The sequence below is a fragment of the Eretmochelys imbricata genome, chromosome 7 (assembly GCF_965152235.1).
Source record: "Eretmochelys imbricata isolate rEreImb1 chromosome 7, rEreImb1.hap1, whole genome shotgun sequence".
Classification (NCBI taxonomy): Eukaryota; Metazoa; Chordata; order Testudines; family Cheloniidae; genus Eretmochelys; species Eretmochelys imbricata.
In genome coordinates this window covers 81,790,381-81,809,874 of record NC_135578.1, presented here as the reverse complement: position 1 = coordinate 81,809,874, position 19,494 = coordinate 81,790,381, and the positions used below count along the sequence as shown (strand labels likewise).

Sequence of the window (19,494 nt, the reverse complement as noted above, 5' to 3'; positions counted from 1 at the left end):
TCTCTGGTCACATGATTACAGACATGAAAGTCGCTATTTTACAACAAAAAAACTTCAAATCCAGACTCCAGCGAGAAACTGCTGAATTGGAATTCATTTGCAAATTGGATACAATTAACTTAGGCTTGAATAGAGACTGGGAGTGGCTTAGTCATTATGCAAGGTAGCCTATTTCCCCTTGATGAAGTGAGCTGTAGCTCACGAAAGCTTATGCTCAAATAAATTGGTTAGTCTCTAAGGTACCACAAGTACTCCTTTTCTTTTTGCGAATACAGACTAACACGGCTGTTACTCTGAAACCTGAGGTAGAGAATAAGGCCAAAATTATCAAGTGCCCACTAAGTTTGGGTGGCTAACTTAAGATGGCAGGGCCTGATTTTTTCATTGTTCTTAACACTTTTACAACACTAATTGACTTTAGTTACAGCTGTGAGCTCTCAGCACTTCTTCAAATCTGGCCCCACGCCTCTCATCAAAACCCAGAACACAAGGAACAATTAGTGACCAATTGTAAAAATGTAAATGAACTGCCCATCATAGATGTATTCCATAGCAGAGAGAATAAAATACAGTTAACCGGTGCAGCAGTCAACTGCCTCAATCATCAGACTATCCTCTTTTCCTGCAATCCCTTACTTCATTTACTATGTATATTTTCAAAAAAAGAAAAGGAGTACTTGTGGCACCTTAGAAACTAACCAATTTACAGCTCATGAAAGCTTATGCTCAAATAAACTGGTTAGTCTCTAAGGTGCCACAAGTACTCCTTTTCTTTTTGCGACTACAGACTAACATGGCTGTTACTCTGAAACCTATGTATATTTTGACTTCTGCCATAAATGAGGTAAGAGGCCCACAAACAGCTTCACTCACTACATAGCCCTGATTCATGTTCAGTGGAGCAATGGTTTTGTATACTGAATGAGGCAGGGGCCCTGTGGAAAAAAACCAGTATTTAGTTACACGATTGCATTCTATCATAGTGCAGCGTACAGGAACTGAATCAAGGTTATACCCCACTCACCCTCCAGCTGAAGCAACATACACCATTCATCCAACAATCACTTCACTATGTACAAATGACTATGTAGAAATAGTATTTTAATTATTTTGGAAAATGGACAGGTTTCAGTCACCACTGGAGACCAATTCAAATGGAGATTTTGATATATACTGTGTAGTAAACCCAAGCCAGATTTCTGATTGCAAAAGACACATCCTGGAACAAGGCTCTGTGGAGGAGTTTGATGAATATTCTTTAGACGTAGCTGTGTGGAAGATAAGGCATAATTTTGTATACACTGAACTGTTGTTCTCTGAATTGGTCCTGTATACAGCCATCCCTAGCAATACTGGAAAAACAAATTTTGAATGACAGATTCTGCAAGTGGCACACACATAGAACGAACATGACTTTTTTTAATGTGGATAAAAATATTTTAGTCTCATTTCTGCAAATTTTATTGTTAGAGCTAGCGATCAAATGCTCAGTCAAAACTTCGTTTCTGGCCTCTATTTCTGAATCTATTTCTATTAAAGCTGCCACCTCGCCTCCCATTCCTGGAGTCGTAGAAGCCTCTGCCTCCTTCTCGCTGGGTTTCTGCTAACTCGGGTAATTGAGTTGCCACAGTCAGATGCCAGTGTTTTGAATCCTGCCATTTTCCCTGGTAAAAACGAAGTTAAATATGTATTTGAACTTTATACATATAAAAGCCTGACATGCAGACAAAACTTGCAAGAAAGCAAATACAGTACATTTTACAGTTTTATAAAATTGGGCAACTGCAAGAAAAAACTTCTTAGTAGCAAATACAACCTAGTATTTAAAAATAACTAAAAAGTTTGGACTGGAATTAAAAATAAAATATGAAGCATAGGAAACATCTGATTCCAGATTTTGTGAAAAGAGTTATGAGTTAAACAAATCATGAACCTCTAGGTCTCAATTATAAAAATGAAAGTGTATATAAAGACAGCCACTTAAATGTACACATGAAATAAATAATACAAGCACATGCCATCAAGGAACGCTTGGGGTCCTGCAAAGCAGAGGTTCCCATTTTGAGGACTCTGGACCACTACTAGTCAGACACCAGAGAAACCAGAGATAGTTGTATTGCTTTGAGTGCAGATCCAGCCAGGAATGGATGCCGCAACATGAAGTGGGAGCTGCCAGTAAGGTATTATAGACCAGCCTCAAAAGTAGAGGTGGCATCTCTTCCCTCTCTCTCCTGAAACAGGAGTGAAGCTAAAAAGGGAGATGGGGGTGTTGGTGGCTCTTCCAAGACCCACCTCTGGACCAGGACCTGCACCCACTTTAGGACTCTAGTCTGAGTCAATGCTGGGGTTGGGAGTAGGAAAGCACTGGGGGCGCAATCCTGAATGAAGGTAGGAAGATTGGGGGACCTCTGCATGGGGCAAGAAATGGCTGGAGTGGGAACCCTGAAAAAATGGAAGACCAGGCCCCCAAAGAAGCAATAATTACAGCAGATTGGATTGTCAGGGATTCGTTTTTGGAGAAGAGCAAGAAAAACTTGAGTTGCAATTCGGAAAAATTGATTAAGAAGCTAATCTGGAAGGACTGAGAGAACTCCATTTTAGTTTGTGAAAAACACTGTGGGGCAATAAGTAGAAGTGGGAAGGAAATTAATATAAGTTGAGGTGATGAGAACAGATTCTGACAAAAGGAAAACTGGATTTAGAAATCATTTGTGGAGGAGATCCATTTTGATTTGGGGCAAAATTAATTTATGACAGGGAATTGCTTTTGATGTAATGGGGAGAACTGGTTCTGGCTATGGAGTTCAGTCTCCCAGCAGTGATGGGGAGAAGGGATCCACAAGATGGTCCACACTATGAAAATGTTGGGAAACCTGTACCATAAATTAAGAATTACTGAAATTAAGAGAATACCTGTATTTGTCTAAGATTCACTGCAGGAATATCAAAACACACCCCCTGGAAAAAAAAAAAAAAAAGGTTTAAAATGGATTCCAGAAAATCGAGACCTTGTAATCCATAGTTTCGGGTAACACTGAAGTATTTGTTAAAGCACACAACCTTTAGGGAATAGAGACAGTTTAATGAAAGGGATCTGTGAATTTTCACTTTCTGAAGTCAAGTTTAACTTGTTTAATATTTGGGAGCCAAAGCAATTTTACCTTTGGAAAAAGACCGACACGTGGAGCAGCACAATGTTTTACACACGTACAGTGCCTTTCATCCAAGATATCAAACTATTTCACAGGCACTAAGCAGTTCAGCACACCTGCTTTTTCATCATGTACTTCACCAATTCTTCCCTAGGTATTCTCTTTCCTGCAGAGCCACTTCGTTCCATACCTATTTTCTTACTTCTTACCAAAATTATTCTCTCTTTCCTAAAATGTTGTCCACTGTCTCGTGTGGCTCAAATTGTCAATTCTTTTCGACAAAGAACGTTTGATCTAAGCAGATAGATGTATAAGTTTACTGTGGATTTAAATATTCAAATGTAGAACGTAAACTTCATGAAAATGTTTATTTCAGTCAGGGAAGAAAGGATCCTAATACAGTAGGTCACAAGTTATAGAAGGAAGCTTGTGTATGTTGCCCCACATTGTTCATAACATAACTTGTAGTCAATTCACAGACCAACAATGGTATTAAAAGAAAAAATCAGTGAAGGCAACATCACAAAAATTCACACTTTACAAAGACAAAGAACTAGAGCATAGGTCCCCGAATTGTTTAGAAAGGTGAAATGGTAAAAATGCCTACTTGCTCTTCAGTGTTGTCAAGCACACAAAGTAAACCTGAAGAGATTAAAAAAAAAGTTCCTCTAATCTTTAAATTTTAGGTGTTACTTTTATTAAAAGACTGACAGAAGTGTCCCCTCAATAAAAGCCATCTGTCTGACATTTACTATGAGCACGAAGCACAATGCCAGTGTCCATAGGCACAAACTTCCTCTCTGCCTGGGGGGTTCTCGATCCCACCGTCTGCCCAAGCCCACTCCCACTCCACCTCTTCCCCCAAACCCCAACCCCTCCCCCCAAGGCCCTGCCCTACCCCACCCTCTTCCCCGAGCACGCCCCATCCCTGCTCCTCCACCTCCCTCCCTGCACCTCCTGCACGCCCTGGAATAGCTACTCCATGGCATACCGAAGGCGCTGGGAGGGAGGACTTGATCAGTGGGGCCGTCAGTGGGCAGGAGGCACTGGGGAGGAAGGGGGAGAGCTTGGCTACTGGTGCATGCTAAGCACCCGCTAATTTTTTTCCATGGGTGCTCCAGCCCTGAAGCACCCATGGAGTCGGCACCTATGCCAGTGTCCACTACTTTTAGTGGTTTACCTGTTTGGATATTTACATTAAAAATTAAATTAAGCCCCTCCCTCAACATTTCAGTTCAACAGAATATCTTGTGCCATTGTAGTGATCCCACTGACCATAAACTGCTGCATCCTTAGCTCAAAGATTACTATATCCAGCCCCTCCTCAGCCACAGAAAGGGTAACTTGACAAATCAGACCTCGAACTGTAGAAGTGATAAGTTTTTCCTGCCTTTTAAGACGACACATCTACAAGCTTAAGAGTATAGTAAGCAAGACTATAAAGATTGATGATTGTATCTTACCATTTTTCCCTTGAGAAAACACATTCTGTTCACTTTCCTATCAATTTCATCACCCAGCTGTTCTCTTAGCCCTCGCCAGGCATAGCTTATGTTGTCTATCTCTTCTGAGCATTGCAATGTCATTGTTACAAATCCCTGAAGGATAAAAGGCAGTACATGCTCACAGTAAAAAGAAATAACATTCCCTGAATACTGATCAGCATACATCTAATGAATGTGCATAGTCAGAATTTATAAAAGGTTATTAGATGGCAAATATGTACATTTTAAGACATTAACAGACAGTGGATAGACATGACATTTTGGCTCATCAATACATATGTAACACTTCCAGCTTCACTATCACTTCTGTAAAGTTTGCATTGCCAGAAGCAATGCAGAGAGGATTCTGAATGCAAGGAAAGTGAACAATTATGCATAAAAAACCTGCAATAGTAATATCTTTTGTATATTTTATATTGAAATAAAAATAAACCTCAGTGAGCAACTCTCAAAGCACCCCTGACAGAATTAAATACACAGACCAATTAAAATAGCAGAAGATGATCCATACCTTAACAGAGTCAATACAACTAAACATCCCCTTCTCACAAAGCCTTAATTTCCCCAAATAATTCCACACTTGAATCAAGAAAGCCTCAAATGTCCACTCAAGTGAGTTTTGCAGCATGTTCCAAGAGATAAAGTATTGTGTGCTATTTTGGGCCAAAGAGGGATGTGAACTCCCCAGTCAAGGGACAGTCAGCAGCTACCAGCAGCTGACTCAAATGCCAGGATAGCTCAATCAGGTGATGGCAATTGTGGTAGTACTGCACAGAGAGAGAGATGGTTCCCAAGTAGGCAGACAAGCTATTTAGGGCTTTATGGTCACAACCAATATCTGAAATTCCAACTGGAAACTAAGTCAGCCAATGCAGATTCCAGAGCATTAGAACTGTGCTCACAGCAAGCTAGCCACTTAAGTGTGTGGCTGTGTTTTACCCCAGTTTAAGGCTAGGTTTATACTAGCAGCATTTTATTTGACTGCTATACCAATAAAACACTCCTAATGTGGACACAGCTATACTGGCAAACTTGTGTTCTGTACCATAGCTTTTCTGGTAAAAGTCCTGCTTTGCAAGTATAGCTGCATTTACACTAGGGACTTCGGCTGGCACAGCTATGTCAGTCAGGGATCACACCCATTCACACCCCTGACCAACACAGCTATGCCAGCAGAAGTCTGTAGTATAGACAGCCTTAGTTTGAGTTGTTTAAGGTGTAGCCCTACAAAGCATAGTGCTGCAGTCTCATCAGTAGTAAGATGTGCATCCAAGTAAAAGCATCAACGTCCCGATTAGACCCAGATGGTCCCAGCCACTGCTACTGTAGGCTCATGTAATAGCAGCTGGAAGTGTGAACTTGTCTTATTTCCCAGTCACTCAGAGGGGGTCAATATAATCTGCACCATAACCCCTGGTTACTTCCCCCAACCTCTGATTACCTCAGTTTTCTCTGTATTGAGATTCACTTTCATCCAGGCCCTAATCACTACTATATTAAAAAAACCCACTAACTGCACCCCCTGGGTTAGATGACAGCGACAAAGAGCACAGGTGTGCTCAGAACACTTACATCCAGGCCCCCTTCCATGACCCTTTAACTCCAACAAACAGGAAGGTAGTAAGATGGGACCTCTGCAGCAGAAGTTACAGAAAACTATGCTGGGATCTATGAAGAAAGAAAGAAGCCACCTCATGGCAGCCCTGTGTCTGCAATCAAGTCTACACCTCAATTAAAATATTTAATAAGCCAGCAGACATCTGATCTTTATCCATGGCTAGGAGGAACACCGCCACTGACATTTCAATGCTATAACCAAGTTCAAAGCCAGGACAATGACAATAATCCAGAAGATCTAAGATCTCTAGATTCAGAGTTCTCACCAAAGTATTTTCCATAATAAAAGATTAGAAAAGGGATTGTAATTGGGTCAGATAGTTACCACATTCAGATATTTGAAATCCAAGATTTCAAAAAAAAATAAACTAAATATTCTTACCACATCTGAGTTGAGCAAGGAACGCTGTTCAATGGAAGTAGCCCCAGAAATATGGGCTAGTGCTGCAGCCAGAGCTTCAACTGCCCCCTTTTCCTCTATTAGCCACTGAGCTGACTTTTTGAAATAGTCAATGGCAGTTTGAGGAACAGAATCCAAACACCTAAGTATTTAAAAGCAAAAACGTTACTTGGCAAAAGGCAAATTTAGACAGTGGAATCTGGGAGCTATGGATAGATGAGAAACTGCAAGAGACTCAAACTTAACCAATGATATCCATGAACAATTTATTTCATGGTCATCGGAGACAAAATGTATGGCAAGAGACAATCCAAAGAATTATTATAAATGAGAATGACGTGATGACAAGCTCAAGGGTCACTGAACATACCTGATGGCATCTTTGCTGGAAGCCTTTATTATATCTGTTGCAGTAGGAACACCTACACGCTTAAATGTAATTCCCTGCAGTTAAGAGAAAATGGAAGAGTAGGAAATTTACAGACTGTTCAGAACTGTATTATATTCAACTAAGGCTGGTATTCAGTTCAATAAGCATTTATCCTTAAATTTCCTTTGCCGAAAGCGGAAAAAACTATATATTGTGCACATTTCCTATAAAGCACTCTGACACAGAGGTTAGCCTGCCCTTAAGTTTTCTATGTGAATTCCTTGGACTAAACATGCTTAGAACCTCATTAAGGGGACACTGTTGGGTTAAAATTCATATTTACAGAGACAGGATGTCCTACTGTACTAGTAACAATTTAGATTGTCAAAATGAGTATTTTAGTGAAAAATATTTCAACAGCTTTTTTCCCCCATTTCACTCAGCTTACCCATGAAAATTGGCTAGTCTATTTCACCTTTTTTCCAGTCAGTTTAATCTATTTCACTCATTTTCAAGGATGCTGCAATGTTTGGTTAAGGTGACTATGGGAAATTATGTTTCTTGAAAAGAAGGAAACTATTTCCACTGGAAGCTTTTGAAAATGTGTGTTTCTGTTAAATCTAAACTGAGCAGGTACCCTCTCTTGAACATAATTTCATCAAGTGGCACGAATTCAAAAACTCAAGTCCATCACTATTAGGGTGATCAAATGTTCTCTTTACTTAAACACGGTTAAAGGAAAAATGGCATTCAAGAGCTGGGTTTTTATTTTTAAAAGGGCAAAAAGAATAATTACCACCATATTCTAGCTTTATTTAAAAAAAAGTTTCAGTCTTAGCTACATATCACAGGTTCTGTTAGCTGTTTAAGGAAGGTAGTCACCTCACATTGCCAGCAAGCAAGAATTAAAAGCAATGTCAACTGTTTCTTGCACTGGCACACAAATATAAACTTCTTTACCAGTCAGTAATGACTGATTTTGATAACAAAAATCACCTATTTCATCTCTAACTACTCGCTTTGTCTATTTTGAAATCCTCATGAAAAGATTCCTCATGAACAGTTCTAAACAAAATTGTAAATTAAAACAAATCAAACTTAAAATTTACTTTAATGAAGTATATGCTATTACACAGCCTTTATGTCAGGAGTTTCACTCTTAACTCAGTTAGATATGTTTGCACTGAAGAAAAAAAAAGTCAGTTCTTAACTTATATAAGCTAACTCAGGTTAGCCAAACCTGGGTTTAAATTTCAGTGAAGACACAACAGGTTGGCATTTAACTTGGGTTGGCAGCTTGTGTTCAACCCCATGCTCTCATATTGTCTTGAGCCCAAGCTGCTACCTCAATTAAAAGCCAAGTTGCTGTGTTTTCACTGCAATTTAAACTCAAGTTAGCTAATTCAGGCCAGATAACCTGAATTAAGAACACAAGTTTTTTGCAATGTAGACAAACTAAGTGCTCAGAGTCTTGTGAAACTTGAAACTAAAGCATAAATTTAAATGTTTATCATCAAAGAGAAAGAGACCATGTGGAACAGCATATACCAATTACACATGCAGGGACAAAGCGATTACCCAGTAAGAGGAAAAAAAGGGAAACCAGCTATACTTCAGTTAGAGAGTAGTGCTCCCAGTATGCTTCATAACAATCTGATCATCAAATAGTGCATGGATTGCAGGATTTTATGAGCTATCCTAACACACTACATACATAAAGTGTACAATGACTAAAGAGATACTGTACTGCTTTTTGTTCCACATGTCTTAGCTGACTTTCTTCCTTTCGCTGATAAAAACAGATACACATCCCAGTCCGTCCAGCTCGGCCTGTGCGCCCAGAACGATGAATATATGACTCCACATCCTTCAAGATAAATACCATTATTACTTTTGTAGTTAGTGTATAAACAAGGTCCATGGAAGCAATTACAATTTATTACAATACATCCCCTAACACTAATGTATCTGAAAAATAAAAATAAAAAATAAATAAATAAAAATTTAAAGTCAAACTAGGTAAAAAAGATCCCCATAAACCTAGGTTAAATATTGCTCAGAGCTTAAGTTACAAGCCTGGGCCAATTACATGCCACTATGCTTCTATCATCATAGGGAATTCAAGCAAAGGTTTCAATTTGCTCTTGCGCACCTCCACATATAGATAAATACCACACATACCACACTTACCCCAGCATACAGGATGAGAAGTCAGCATGTCCCCAGCTAAGTTGAATAAACCTAGGTCTTGTCTGTATTCCCCTAACTTCATTCAGAGTTCTCTCTCTGTCCACTGGGCTCTTCTTCCCACCCAATTATGTTGCTCTTTCTAGCCATTCCATTCTACTGCCTCTCCAAATTCTTTTCAAATTTACCGCTATACACTGCTTTGGAGAGCAGGATTTTAGTCAACTTGGCTCGACGATTAATACATCAAGCAGAGCTAGAGCCTTGCCAGAGCTCATCAGAAGGCATTTTAAAAAGAAACACCCCTAAAGGTACCACAGACTGTACAACTGATGCATCATAAGTCGTATTCTGATCAGGAGACTACCTCTGGTTACTATAAGCTTCCTTACAACAAAAACAACAACTGTGTGTGTGGTGAATACCACAATTCAATGCTGCTTTATCACATGAAAACAAATGGAGGACTACTGTATATATTACAAAAGGGACACAACATACCCATCTCATACCTTCGGTGGTGAACTTTGTACAACCAGGTCAACTTCAGGGATATCTAAACCACGGGCAGCTACATTAGTTGCAACCAGAACTTTAAACACACCATTTCTAAAACCTTTCAATGTTATCTCCCTTTGTTTCTGAGGAATGTCACCATGCAGCGACTGGCAATCCTGTAAAACAAGATTATTATGACAGCGTATAAAAGGTACCATGCTATAGAAAGGATACTGAAAAGCTGAAATATTTTAGTTTACATGGCAAAAAATTATGTCAATACTTAGCTTTTATACAGTGCTTTTTACACTTATAGCCCAAAGTGCTTTACAAAAAGGTAGGAAAGCATTATTCCCATTTTACAGATTAGGAAATGGAAGCAACAAGTATCTTGCCACAGCGTCAATGTCAGAGCTAGATCTATAACCCTGTCCCACCTTCCAGTCCAGTGCCCTATCCAACACTTTGTTGATGTCCCAAAATAAAACACAAAAGCTACCTCAAATGCAGTGCTATTCACACTATTGTGCCACTATATCAATGTCATTTAGCTGCTTTTTGCTAGAAAGATACACAACATATGCTTCCTTCAAAAGAAGGGCAAAAATAATTCTTAAAGGATAAAAATGATTTTAAAAAGTGACTAAAAAAAGTTTTAAAATAATAAAAATAACTTTTGGACACCCACGCATCTGCCTGAAAGTTTCTTTACCTATTACAAACACCCAAAATTAACATAACCGAAATTTTAGAGAATATTGTTTCTTTATTTTGTACACTTGACAGCATTCTATGTCCAGTCAGGGCTCGTCTACACCAGAAAGTTACACTGATCCAGCTACATCGCTCAGGGGTATGAAAAAATCCACACTGCTGAGCAACAGTCAACTTAACTAAGTCCCCACACAGACAGCACTAGGTCAATGGAAGAATTCTTCCACCAAACTAGCTACCACCTAGTAGCTAGGGGGACAGATTAACTTCATTGACCGAAGGACCCTCTCATCACTGTAATAACTATCTACACTGAAGCACTACAATGACACAGCTGTAATGCTGTGCTGCCTCAGTGTTTAAGTATAGACGTAGCTTCAGTTTTCTTTTGGTCTTTCACACAGGAACAGAAAAGGATTATAAATCACTGTCAGGGTTTCCCCCCACACACACACACTCAGAACTCTGGGTACAGATGTGGGGACCCACATGAAAGACCCCCTAAGCTTATATTCTACCAGCTTAGGTTAAAAACTTCCCCAAGGCACAAGTTCCTTTCCTTGTCCTTGGACAGTATTGCTGCCACCACCAAGGGATTTACACAGAAATTCAGGGGAGGGTCACTTGGAATCCCTATCCCCCCGCTAGCCCCTTCACCCCCTTTCCTGGGGAGGCTTGAGAATAATATACCAACTAATTGCCTTAGCAATGTGAGTACAAACTAGACCCTTTATCTTTAGCACACTAAAATCAATCAGGTTCTTAAAAGACAAGCTTTAGTTTAAAGAAAAAAGTAAAAATCATACCTGCAAAATCAGGATGGAAGGTAACTTTACAGGGTAATAAAAAGATTTAAAACACAGAGGACTCCCCTCTGGACTCAGCTTCACAGTTACAAAAACAGGAATAAAACTATCTTTGTAGCATAGGAAAATTCACAACAAAAATAAAAGATAACCTAATGCAGGTCCTTGCCTTAGTTACAATTTCTGTAATTTTAGCTGGATCATTCTAGGTATGTTTTCAGGAGATGTTGTACCTGCTTGGTACAACAGGAGATGCTTGTACCTGTTCTCCTCTCCCTCCATCCAGAGAGAGAACAAACAAAGAGAGCCACAAACAAATTCTCTCCCCCGCCCCTCATTTGAAAGTATCTTCTTTCCTCATTAGTCCCTCTGGTCAGGTGCCAAAAAAGAGATTCAAGCTACTTAACCCCTTACAGGTAAAGCGATTCAGTACAGCTGCCAAGGAGGGATTTTATGCTACCCTTTTCTTTATATTTATGACAACCACAAACTGGATAAGGACTCGGGGCAGCTATAGGACCTAAATTCTTTAAAAATTATTACATTTCAGATTGTAATTGCTGCTTTGTAGAGGGTATGGGTATGTATTCCTCCAGCACTCTGATATACTAAGATACTAAAACAAAAACATCTGAAAATAATTTCTCTTACCTGCCAAGATCAGAGTTCTGCATTTCCCATGCAACAGGTGATATCACTAACACCAACAGTAATGCAGGAAAATTCTCCATGCTCAGGTTTAGCTGTTAGTGAGGTCATCTAATAGTGCAGGAGAAAAACACTCCTGAACACAGGTGGCAGGTAAAAGCTTCTCAGTTCCCCCCAAAAAGTATAATGCCATACTACTTCCTAGTCATGCACTAATGGATCTGATTGAATCAATTATTAAAGTCAATCCCATGCAGATTGGAATTGTGCTAAGATGATAGTTATGACCAAGGGATTTACTGCAATACCAGCACTCATCTCTAATGTCAGGGCAATTAGCTGATGTATCACTATCTCCCACATCTCAAATGCTAGTATCAGCACTAAAATCAACTATCTTTATTTCTCTGCAGACTTAGCAAGTGCCATGGCATGAGTCTCAGAAATAAGAGCTGAAAACCACTATTCTGTGATGCTAGAAAGTCTGAGAACCCCCCTTTTTCACCCCCCAATACAGATTTAAATTAAGTTTATTTCAAATTCCTCATAAAACACCTAATAAATAATGAATGTAATAAAACAAATTAACCCCTAGTAATTAATAACTAATGTAACAAAATAGAAGTAACCCCTAGTACAGAGGTGGGCAAACTACGGCCCAGGGGCCACATCAGACCCTCCAGCTCCCACCATGAAGTAGGGTCTGGGGCTTCCCCCGCTCTGGCACTCCAGCTGGGGAGTGGGGTCGGAGTCTTGCCTCACTCCGCATGGATTCCAGAAGCGAAGGCACATGCCCCCCTCTGGCTCCTACACATACAAGCAGCCAGGGGACTCCGCACGCCACCCCCACCCCAAGTGCTGCCCTCGCAGCTCCCATTGGCCGGGAACCTCTGATCGCGCCTCCGTATAGAAGCCGGAGGGAGGACATGGCACTGTTTCTGGGACCTGCTCAAGATAAGCGCCGCCTGGAGCCTGACCCCCTCCCATGCCCCAGCCCCCTTGCCCTGATCCCTTTCTGCCCTCCAAACCCCTCAGTTCCAGCCTCCTTCATCCCCAGCACCACCCCAGAGCCCACCCCGCCCCAGCCAGAGCCCTCCCGCCCTCCAACCCCCAAGTTCGTGAGTATTCATTGCCCACCATACAATTTCCATACCAGATGTGGCCTTTGGGCCAAAAAGTTACCTGCCCTAATAACTGACATTTCTTACAAGAGATGCATCCCAGAGAGTCACTAGCACAGAATACTGGTTTCAGTGTCATAGTACGTTAACCACACTATGAACTGCCATCAGAGTAACTCCCATGACTACAAATCACCTTCCAAAAGATGCATCAGAACCTTCATTGTTGTCACAGAAGAGGTTACTCATCTTCTCTGAAATGTGCTGCAGATGAATGTATGTGCATGGCCTGTGCACCAGTGTCAGTTTTCCTTACTGGTATGCATAGTGGCAGCCCCACCCACTCCAGGCTCCTCATACCCTGGCTTCCGAGCATAACCTGCAGGACTACCCTACTCCTCTTTCAGCTTCTTCAGACTGGAAGCCATTGGTAGACTCCAATACAGGGAAGAAGGGTGGGTTGTATAATGGATACATGTGACATCTTGAACAACAGTTACAAGGTAACGTTTTTTAATTCAAGTACTTGCATATGTCCATTACACTGTAGGTGACTCCCAAGTGTTATCCCAGGCAGTGGAGCTTGGAGTCTCATTGGAAAAGCGACTTGACTGCAGGACCACTCTCCCTACAGTTGCATCTTCTCTCAATGTGGCAGACAGCACATAACATCTGGTGAATATATGAACAGAAGACCAATTTGCCACCCTACATATGCCTATAATCAGGACATGTGCCACCATTGCTGCCAAGGCCAAAATGTGCTCTGGTTGAGCATGCCATGAATTCATCAGGAGGCTCCCTCTAACAACATAATACTGAGATGCAGCTGGTTAGAGTCTGAATTGTGACTGACTGAACTTTCATACACTGCATAAGAAACTCAAAAGGGCTTTGTCCTATCCAAATGAAAAGCCAGATCTTGATGAACATCCGGGGGGGTGAAGCCTTCACTAATCCTTGTGAGTATGTGGCTTTGGGAAGAAAACTGGAAGCTATCTAGTCTGATTCAGATGGAAATCAGATACTACTTTCAAGAAAAATTTAGATGTGGTCTAAGTTGAACCTTGTCCTTGTAGAAGGTAAAAAGAAAAGGAGTACTTGTGGCACCTTAGAGACTAACCAATTTATTTTTAAAAAATAAATAAATTGGTTAGTCTCTAAGGTGCCACAAGTACTCCTTTTCTTTTTGCGAATACAGACTAATACGGCTGTTACTCAAACTTGTAGAAGGTGTGTATGGCAGACCAGTGACAAATGCATGCAGTTATCCCACTCTCCTAATAGAAACGATGGCTACTAAGAAACCTACCTACCAGGTGTAGAAGTGTGCACAACGCTAAAGGCTCAAAAGGAGTGTCCAACAGAGCAGACAATGCTAAACTGAAATCTCAAGGAGTTTGTTTCTACCTGCCAGGAACTTATCTATCTAGACCTTTCAGAAATCTGGTTGTGATAGTAAGATTAATTTCACTCACTCTATGCGAGGTTGGATTGCTCAAATAGCCACCAGATGCACCCACTGACTGAAGGGCCTCTTGATGCCAGCTGGTAGAGGGTACAGGGACGCATAAGGGTTAGAGGGACCCCTGGGTCTGGTATTTACATTCTAGTTCACCAAGGACTGTCATATAAGGTTTGTACTGAAAGTCTGTCACAAATGCTCACAAAATTGGGGTTGGGGTGCAGGCTCTGGGATGGGGCTGGGGATGAGGAGTCTGGGGTGTAGGAGGGTGCTCTGGACTGGGACCAAGGGGTTTGGAGGGCGGCAGGAAGATCAGGGCTGGGGAAGGGGTGCAGGTTCCGGCTGTGGGCTCTGGGGTGGGGCTTAGAGGTTTGGGGTGCAGGAGGGTGCTCCAGGCTGGGATTGAGGGGTTTGGAGAGTAGGAGGGGGATCAGGGCTGGGGCAAGGTACTGGGGCATGGGGAGAGGCTCAGGGGTGCAGGCTCTGAGCGGCACTCACCTCAAGCGGCTCCCAGAAGCATGTCCTTTCTCCAGCTCCGATGCGGAGATGTGGCCAGGCAGCTCTGCACGCTGCCCTGTCCGCAGACACCACCCCTGCAGCTCCCATTGGAGTGCCGGAGTGGGGCCGAACACCCCGGCCGGAACAGGGCCCAGCTGCTGGTGCAGCCCCGAACCCAGCACGCCGGCTGGAGCACCATAGCAGGGCCGAGCCGTTGGTGCGGCCGCCGAGCCAGCACCCCAGCCAGAGCAGGGCCAACCCGCGTGGTGCAGCTCGAGGGCCGGCTTAAAACGGCTCACAGGCTGGCTCTGGCCTGCAGGCCATAGTTTGCCTACCCCTGCTGTAGACTCTGGGCTGATCTTGGTAGTTATATCAAAATTCTGAAACCATATGATAGTTCATCTACCTCCAGCCCAAGTTTGCCTTGTCCCCATAGAAAGAATGTTACACTCTTGCAGATTTAGTTAGTATGGGTCTGATGCCAGCCCCATGTTGATAAACAACAGACTATCTTGCAAAATAACTAAGACAGCATACCTGTTTAATAGAAGCATTCAGGGCCAGTTCATTTGCCTCCTTTTTGGTCTCACAAAAGACTATGGTCCGTCCATGACTGCCACTGTAAACCTGAATGACATCTCCAATAACTGCTGCCCTTTGAGACCAGTGACACTCTATAGCCAAATGCTGTTGAAGAAATATTTTACCATTTATAGCTGGCATAAAAAATCTTAAATAAAGTCAGGTTTTAAAAATATTTAGTATATATTTGAAAATGTAGACTCCAATAGAAGTACAAAGATGTTATCCTTCGAGGAACGTGTTCGGATTAGACAGAATTAGATTAGACATACTATTAAAATATGTCAAAGCAATCAAATGCATGGATCTTTTTTGCCCACCATGATTAACCGAAAAAGGTGTGGTCGTAGGATGAAAAATTAGATATGTTGCAAACAAGTTTCCCCACATAGAGAGAAACTAACAATGGGCTGATCTTCCACAAAGTAGAGTCAGGTATACAGAATTCCTCCCCCCATTTTTAATTTTTTTTATATAGATATAGATATTTACTAGAGCTTTATGGAACGTTACATAAAAACAATCCATATTTTGAAGATAACGGTTTAATTAAAGTCAATTCTTTGTGACAATGGATTTTGGCATTTTTCAGTCCTACTGAAGCAACCATATGGTGCCCTACTGACCAGTCAAAAATAAGTTTATCCTAAAACTGTTTAAATGGAAGTGTCTACTTCGTCAGGTAAAGAACATTTTAACTAGTTTGTGTTTTTAATATTTAAGTGTTTATACTGTGTCCAGCACTGTGGTATTGGAATGCATATCAAAGAGTGTCTTCAATATGGTGGCACACCTTGCAGTGTTTGAAGTGGCACTATGAAAGCAGATACTTCCAGCCAGAAGACTAGGTGATTTCTAAATTAATAAAAAGCCTACTGCTTCAAAGGGTGGAGGGCGGGGGTTAAAAGTAAAGGTACATGCTAAGACCAGAAACAGCCAAAGTAACAACAAAGAGAATGGTGTTCAATAACTAACTTTGCTTTAGTCATGAGTAAGATCACCAGCCATTTCAGGAGGAAAAATATAGACATTCCACATTTATAAAAAACAGTTTGAGTAGCTGTAACAACTTCTGTACCAAAAGAGTATTACATTTCAAAACTATCTTTCCAAGTTATACCAAGAAAAAAGATATATTTGTGATGTATTTTCAAATTAATACCACAATAAAATATACACAACATGTAAAAAAGGAAAAGGGAAATAAAAATATGCCACACTAGCCAAGTTACTTACTTCTACAGTCACAGCAGCTTTTTGAGTCCTCTTCCCGATGAGGTCAACCTGTTCGTATCTGGATTTCATGTATTTCTTAGCCACATCATATACCCAATGTGGGCAAGTTGCAGAAAACAACAATGTCTGGGGATTGTCTTCAGAATCTTAAAAACAGAACAATCTGTTTAGGATTTTAGATACCAAGATCATGAAAGTGGCATATTGATTCAGGCCAAATTTGCCTGATGTACTCTTGTGATAGCCTCAGCTACATAAAATATGGACATTATATTTGTGTTGTCTTCATGATAAGAGGTACTCTAAGCTACTGTACTCTTTTCCCAAACATTCTGGAAAAGTGCTCAGTTTTGAGTCAACTTCCAGATGAGTAGAGATAAAATGTACCTCCCTTGGGTGTTAACACTGATCCATGTCAGTAAAGTAGAAGAGGGTCTTTCTTTTGAGCAACTTAAGGTGTTTTTGCCTCCACCCTCATAGTAAGCGTGCAGCTGTCCTGTTCAAGAAGGGAGGTAAAAACTCCATGTATTTATGCAAACTATAGCTTACCAGGCCACCAGACCAATCCATAAAACATCATTAGCACCACTTTTTCCTTTAAGTTAAAAAAAAAAACAAAAAAAAACAAAAAAAACCACACCTTTAGCAACATCCAACTACTAGTACCATTCAGAAAGCTGCTCTGCCACTCACACAAGACAAAAGTAATGTTTGTGACACTGGCAGTCTAGGTGCCTGCTCATGCCAAGACCTCACTGAACACTGACAAATGTGTAACTCGAAATCAGTCTGGCTCACCTTTGTGCTAGCACTGTTAAAATAGATGTTAAGTTGATAAGAACGTGTTTGGACTTTATGAAATGCTCGTGAGTTGTTGCATGCATTAATCTCACTTATATCTGTTATGATTTTATAAGACGCAGTGGCCAAACTTACTGACCCTCCAAGCTGCATATAACAATCTTCAGAAGTTCAAGAGCCAAGGCACACTTGCCACACACTGCTCCTGCTGAAGCCCCAAGCTACAATAGGTGCACCCCATGGGGCTGAAGCCCCAAGACCCTCCTCCCCACTGGGCAGAAACCCCTACCCCACCACCTCACTGCAAGGCAGAGGTCCCGAGCTCCCCGACCCAGTCTGGCAGATGGAGAACCAGGGAAGAGTGGGAGGCTCCGTGAGCCACACTTTATGGTAAAAGAGTCACATGTGGCTCACGAGCCAGTTTGGCCACCCCTGTTATAAAGGTAATATTTAAGTGTTTGCTTTGTAACTATAAAAGTGTTTGCTATGAAACTAGAAACCCCCCAATCTCCCTCAGTCAGAAGGGAAGCATTACCAAGTGTGAAATACTAGTTTACCACAAGAGGTGTCATCATCTGCCCAAAAAATGCCTACTGAGACTAGACAAACCATTGTGTAACATCAGTGGACAAAAGATTTTGTTGATTGCTCCCCCACACATCCATGAAGAGGGGATGTGCACAAACCCTCTGTGACCCTCCGGCCCATATTCTTCATAGAGATATGCTTATGATATGAATATGGCATAACTAAGATATGTTTCAAAGTAGCAGCTGCGTTAGTCTGTATTCGCAAAAAGAAAAAAAGAGGACTTGTGGCACCTTAGAGACTAACAAATTTATTTGAGCATAAGCTTTCGTGAGCTACAGCTCACTTCATCGGATGCATGCAGTGGAAAATACAGTGGGGAGATTTATATACACAGAACATGAAACAGTGGGTGTTACCATACACACTGTAACCAGAGGGATCAGGTAAGGTGAGCTATTACCAGTAGGAGAGCAGGGGAGAAAACCTTTTGTAGTGATAATCAAGGTGGGCCATTTCCAGCAGTTGACAAGAACATCTGAGGAACAGCCAGGGTGGGAATAAACATGGGGAAAACAGTTTTACTTCATGTAATGACCCATCCACTCCCAGTCTTTATTCAAGCCTAAGTTAATTGTATCCAGTTTGCAAATTAATTCCAATTAATTCAAAAACCAGTCGGAGAACACTTCAATCTCTTTGGTCACTCGATTACAGACCTAAAAGTGGCAATTCTTCAACAAAAAAACTTCAAAAACAGACTCCAACGAGAGACTGCTGAATTGGAATTAATTTGCAAACTGGATACAATTAATTTAGGCTTGAATAAAGACTGGGAGTGGATGGGTCATTACACGAAGTAAAACTGTTTTCCTCATGTTTATTCCCATCCCCGCTGTTCCTCAGACGTTCTTGTCAACTGCTGGAAATGGCCCACCTTGATTATCGCTACAAAAGGTTTTCCGCCCCGCTCTCCTGCTGGTAATAGCTCACCTTACCTGACCACTCTCGTTACAGTGTGTATGGTAACACCCATTGTTTCGTGTTCTCTGTCTATATAAATCCCCCCACGTATTTTCCACTGAATGCATCCGATGAAGTGAGCTGTAGCTCACAAAAGCTTATGCTCAAATTTGTTAGTCTCTAAGATGCCACAAGTCCTCCTTTTCTTTTTAAGATATGTTTGTGACACTCTGTGCTTCAAGGGAATACCCTGCACCCCCATATTCATCCTTATAATATGATTGTGTGGTATCCAATGCAAAGTTTGTCATGTCGGGTGTCTTCAGAAGGCTCATGATGCACTGAACACTGTTGTTATAGTAACGTTATAGGTTATAATTTCATGTATATAGTTATGAGGCTG

At 41.3% G+C, this 19,494-nt stretch overlaps 1 protein-coding gene across 3 annotated transcripts in view; it reads right to left on the bottom strand.

Annotated features, from left to right (window-relative positions):
• Positions 1 to 1,399: 1,399 nt before the first annotated feature.
• Positions 1,400 to 19,494, bottom strand: part of LOC144267790 (nucleolar RNA helicase 2-like) — a 28,365-nt gene continuing 10,270 nt past the window's right edge. For all 3 annotated transcript variants that reach the window (XM_077822078.1, XM_077822081.1, XM_077822079.1), the window contains 9 exons: positions 16,800 to 16,945; positions 15,519 to 15,668; positions 9,744 to 9,905; positions 8,792 to 8,911; positions 7,045 to 7,118; positions 6,657 to 6,816; positions 4,616 to 4,750; positions 2,914 to 2,958; positions 1,400 to 1,664 (listed from right to left, as the gene is read on the bottom strand). In XM_077822078.1, coding sequence (XP_077678204.1) covers positions 1,488 to 1,664; positions 2,914 to 2,958; positions 4,616 to 4,750; positions 6,657 to 6,816; positions 7,045 to 7,118; positions 8,792 to 8,911; positions 9,744 to 9,905; positions 15,519 to 15,668; positions 16,800 to 16,945 — 1,169 coding nt within the window. In that variant the 3' untranslated portion in view covers positions 1,400 to 1,487. The remainder of the gene's footprint in view (positions 1,665 to 2,913; positions 2,959 to 4,615; positions 4,751 to 6,656; positions 6,817 to 7,044; positions 7,119 to 8,791; positions 8,912 to 9,743; positions 9,906 to 15,518; positions 15,669 to 16,799; positions 16,946 to 19,494) is intronic.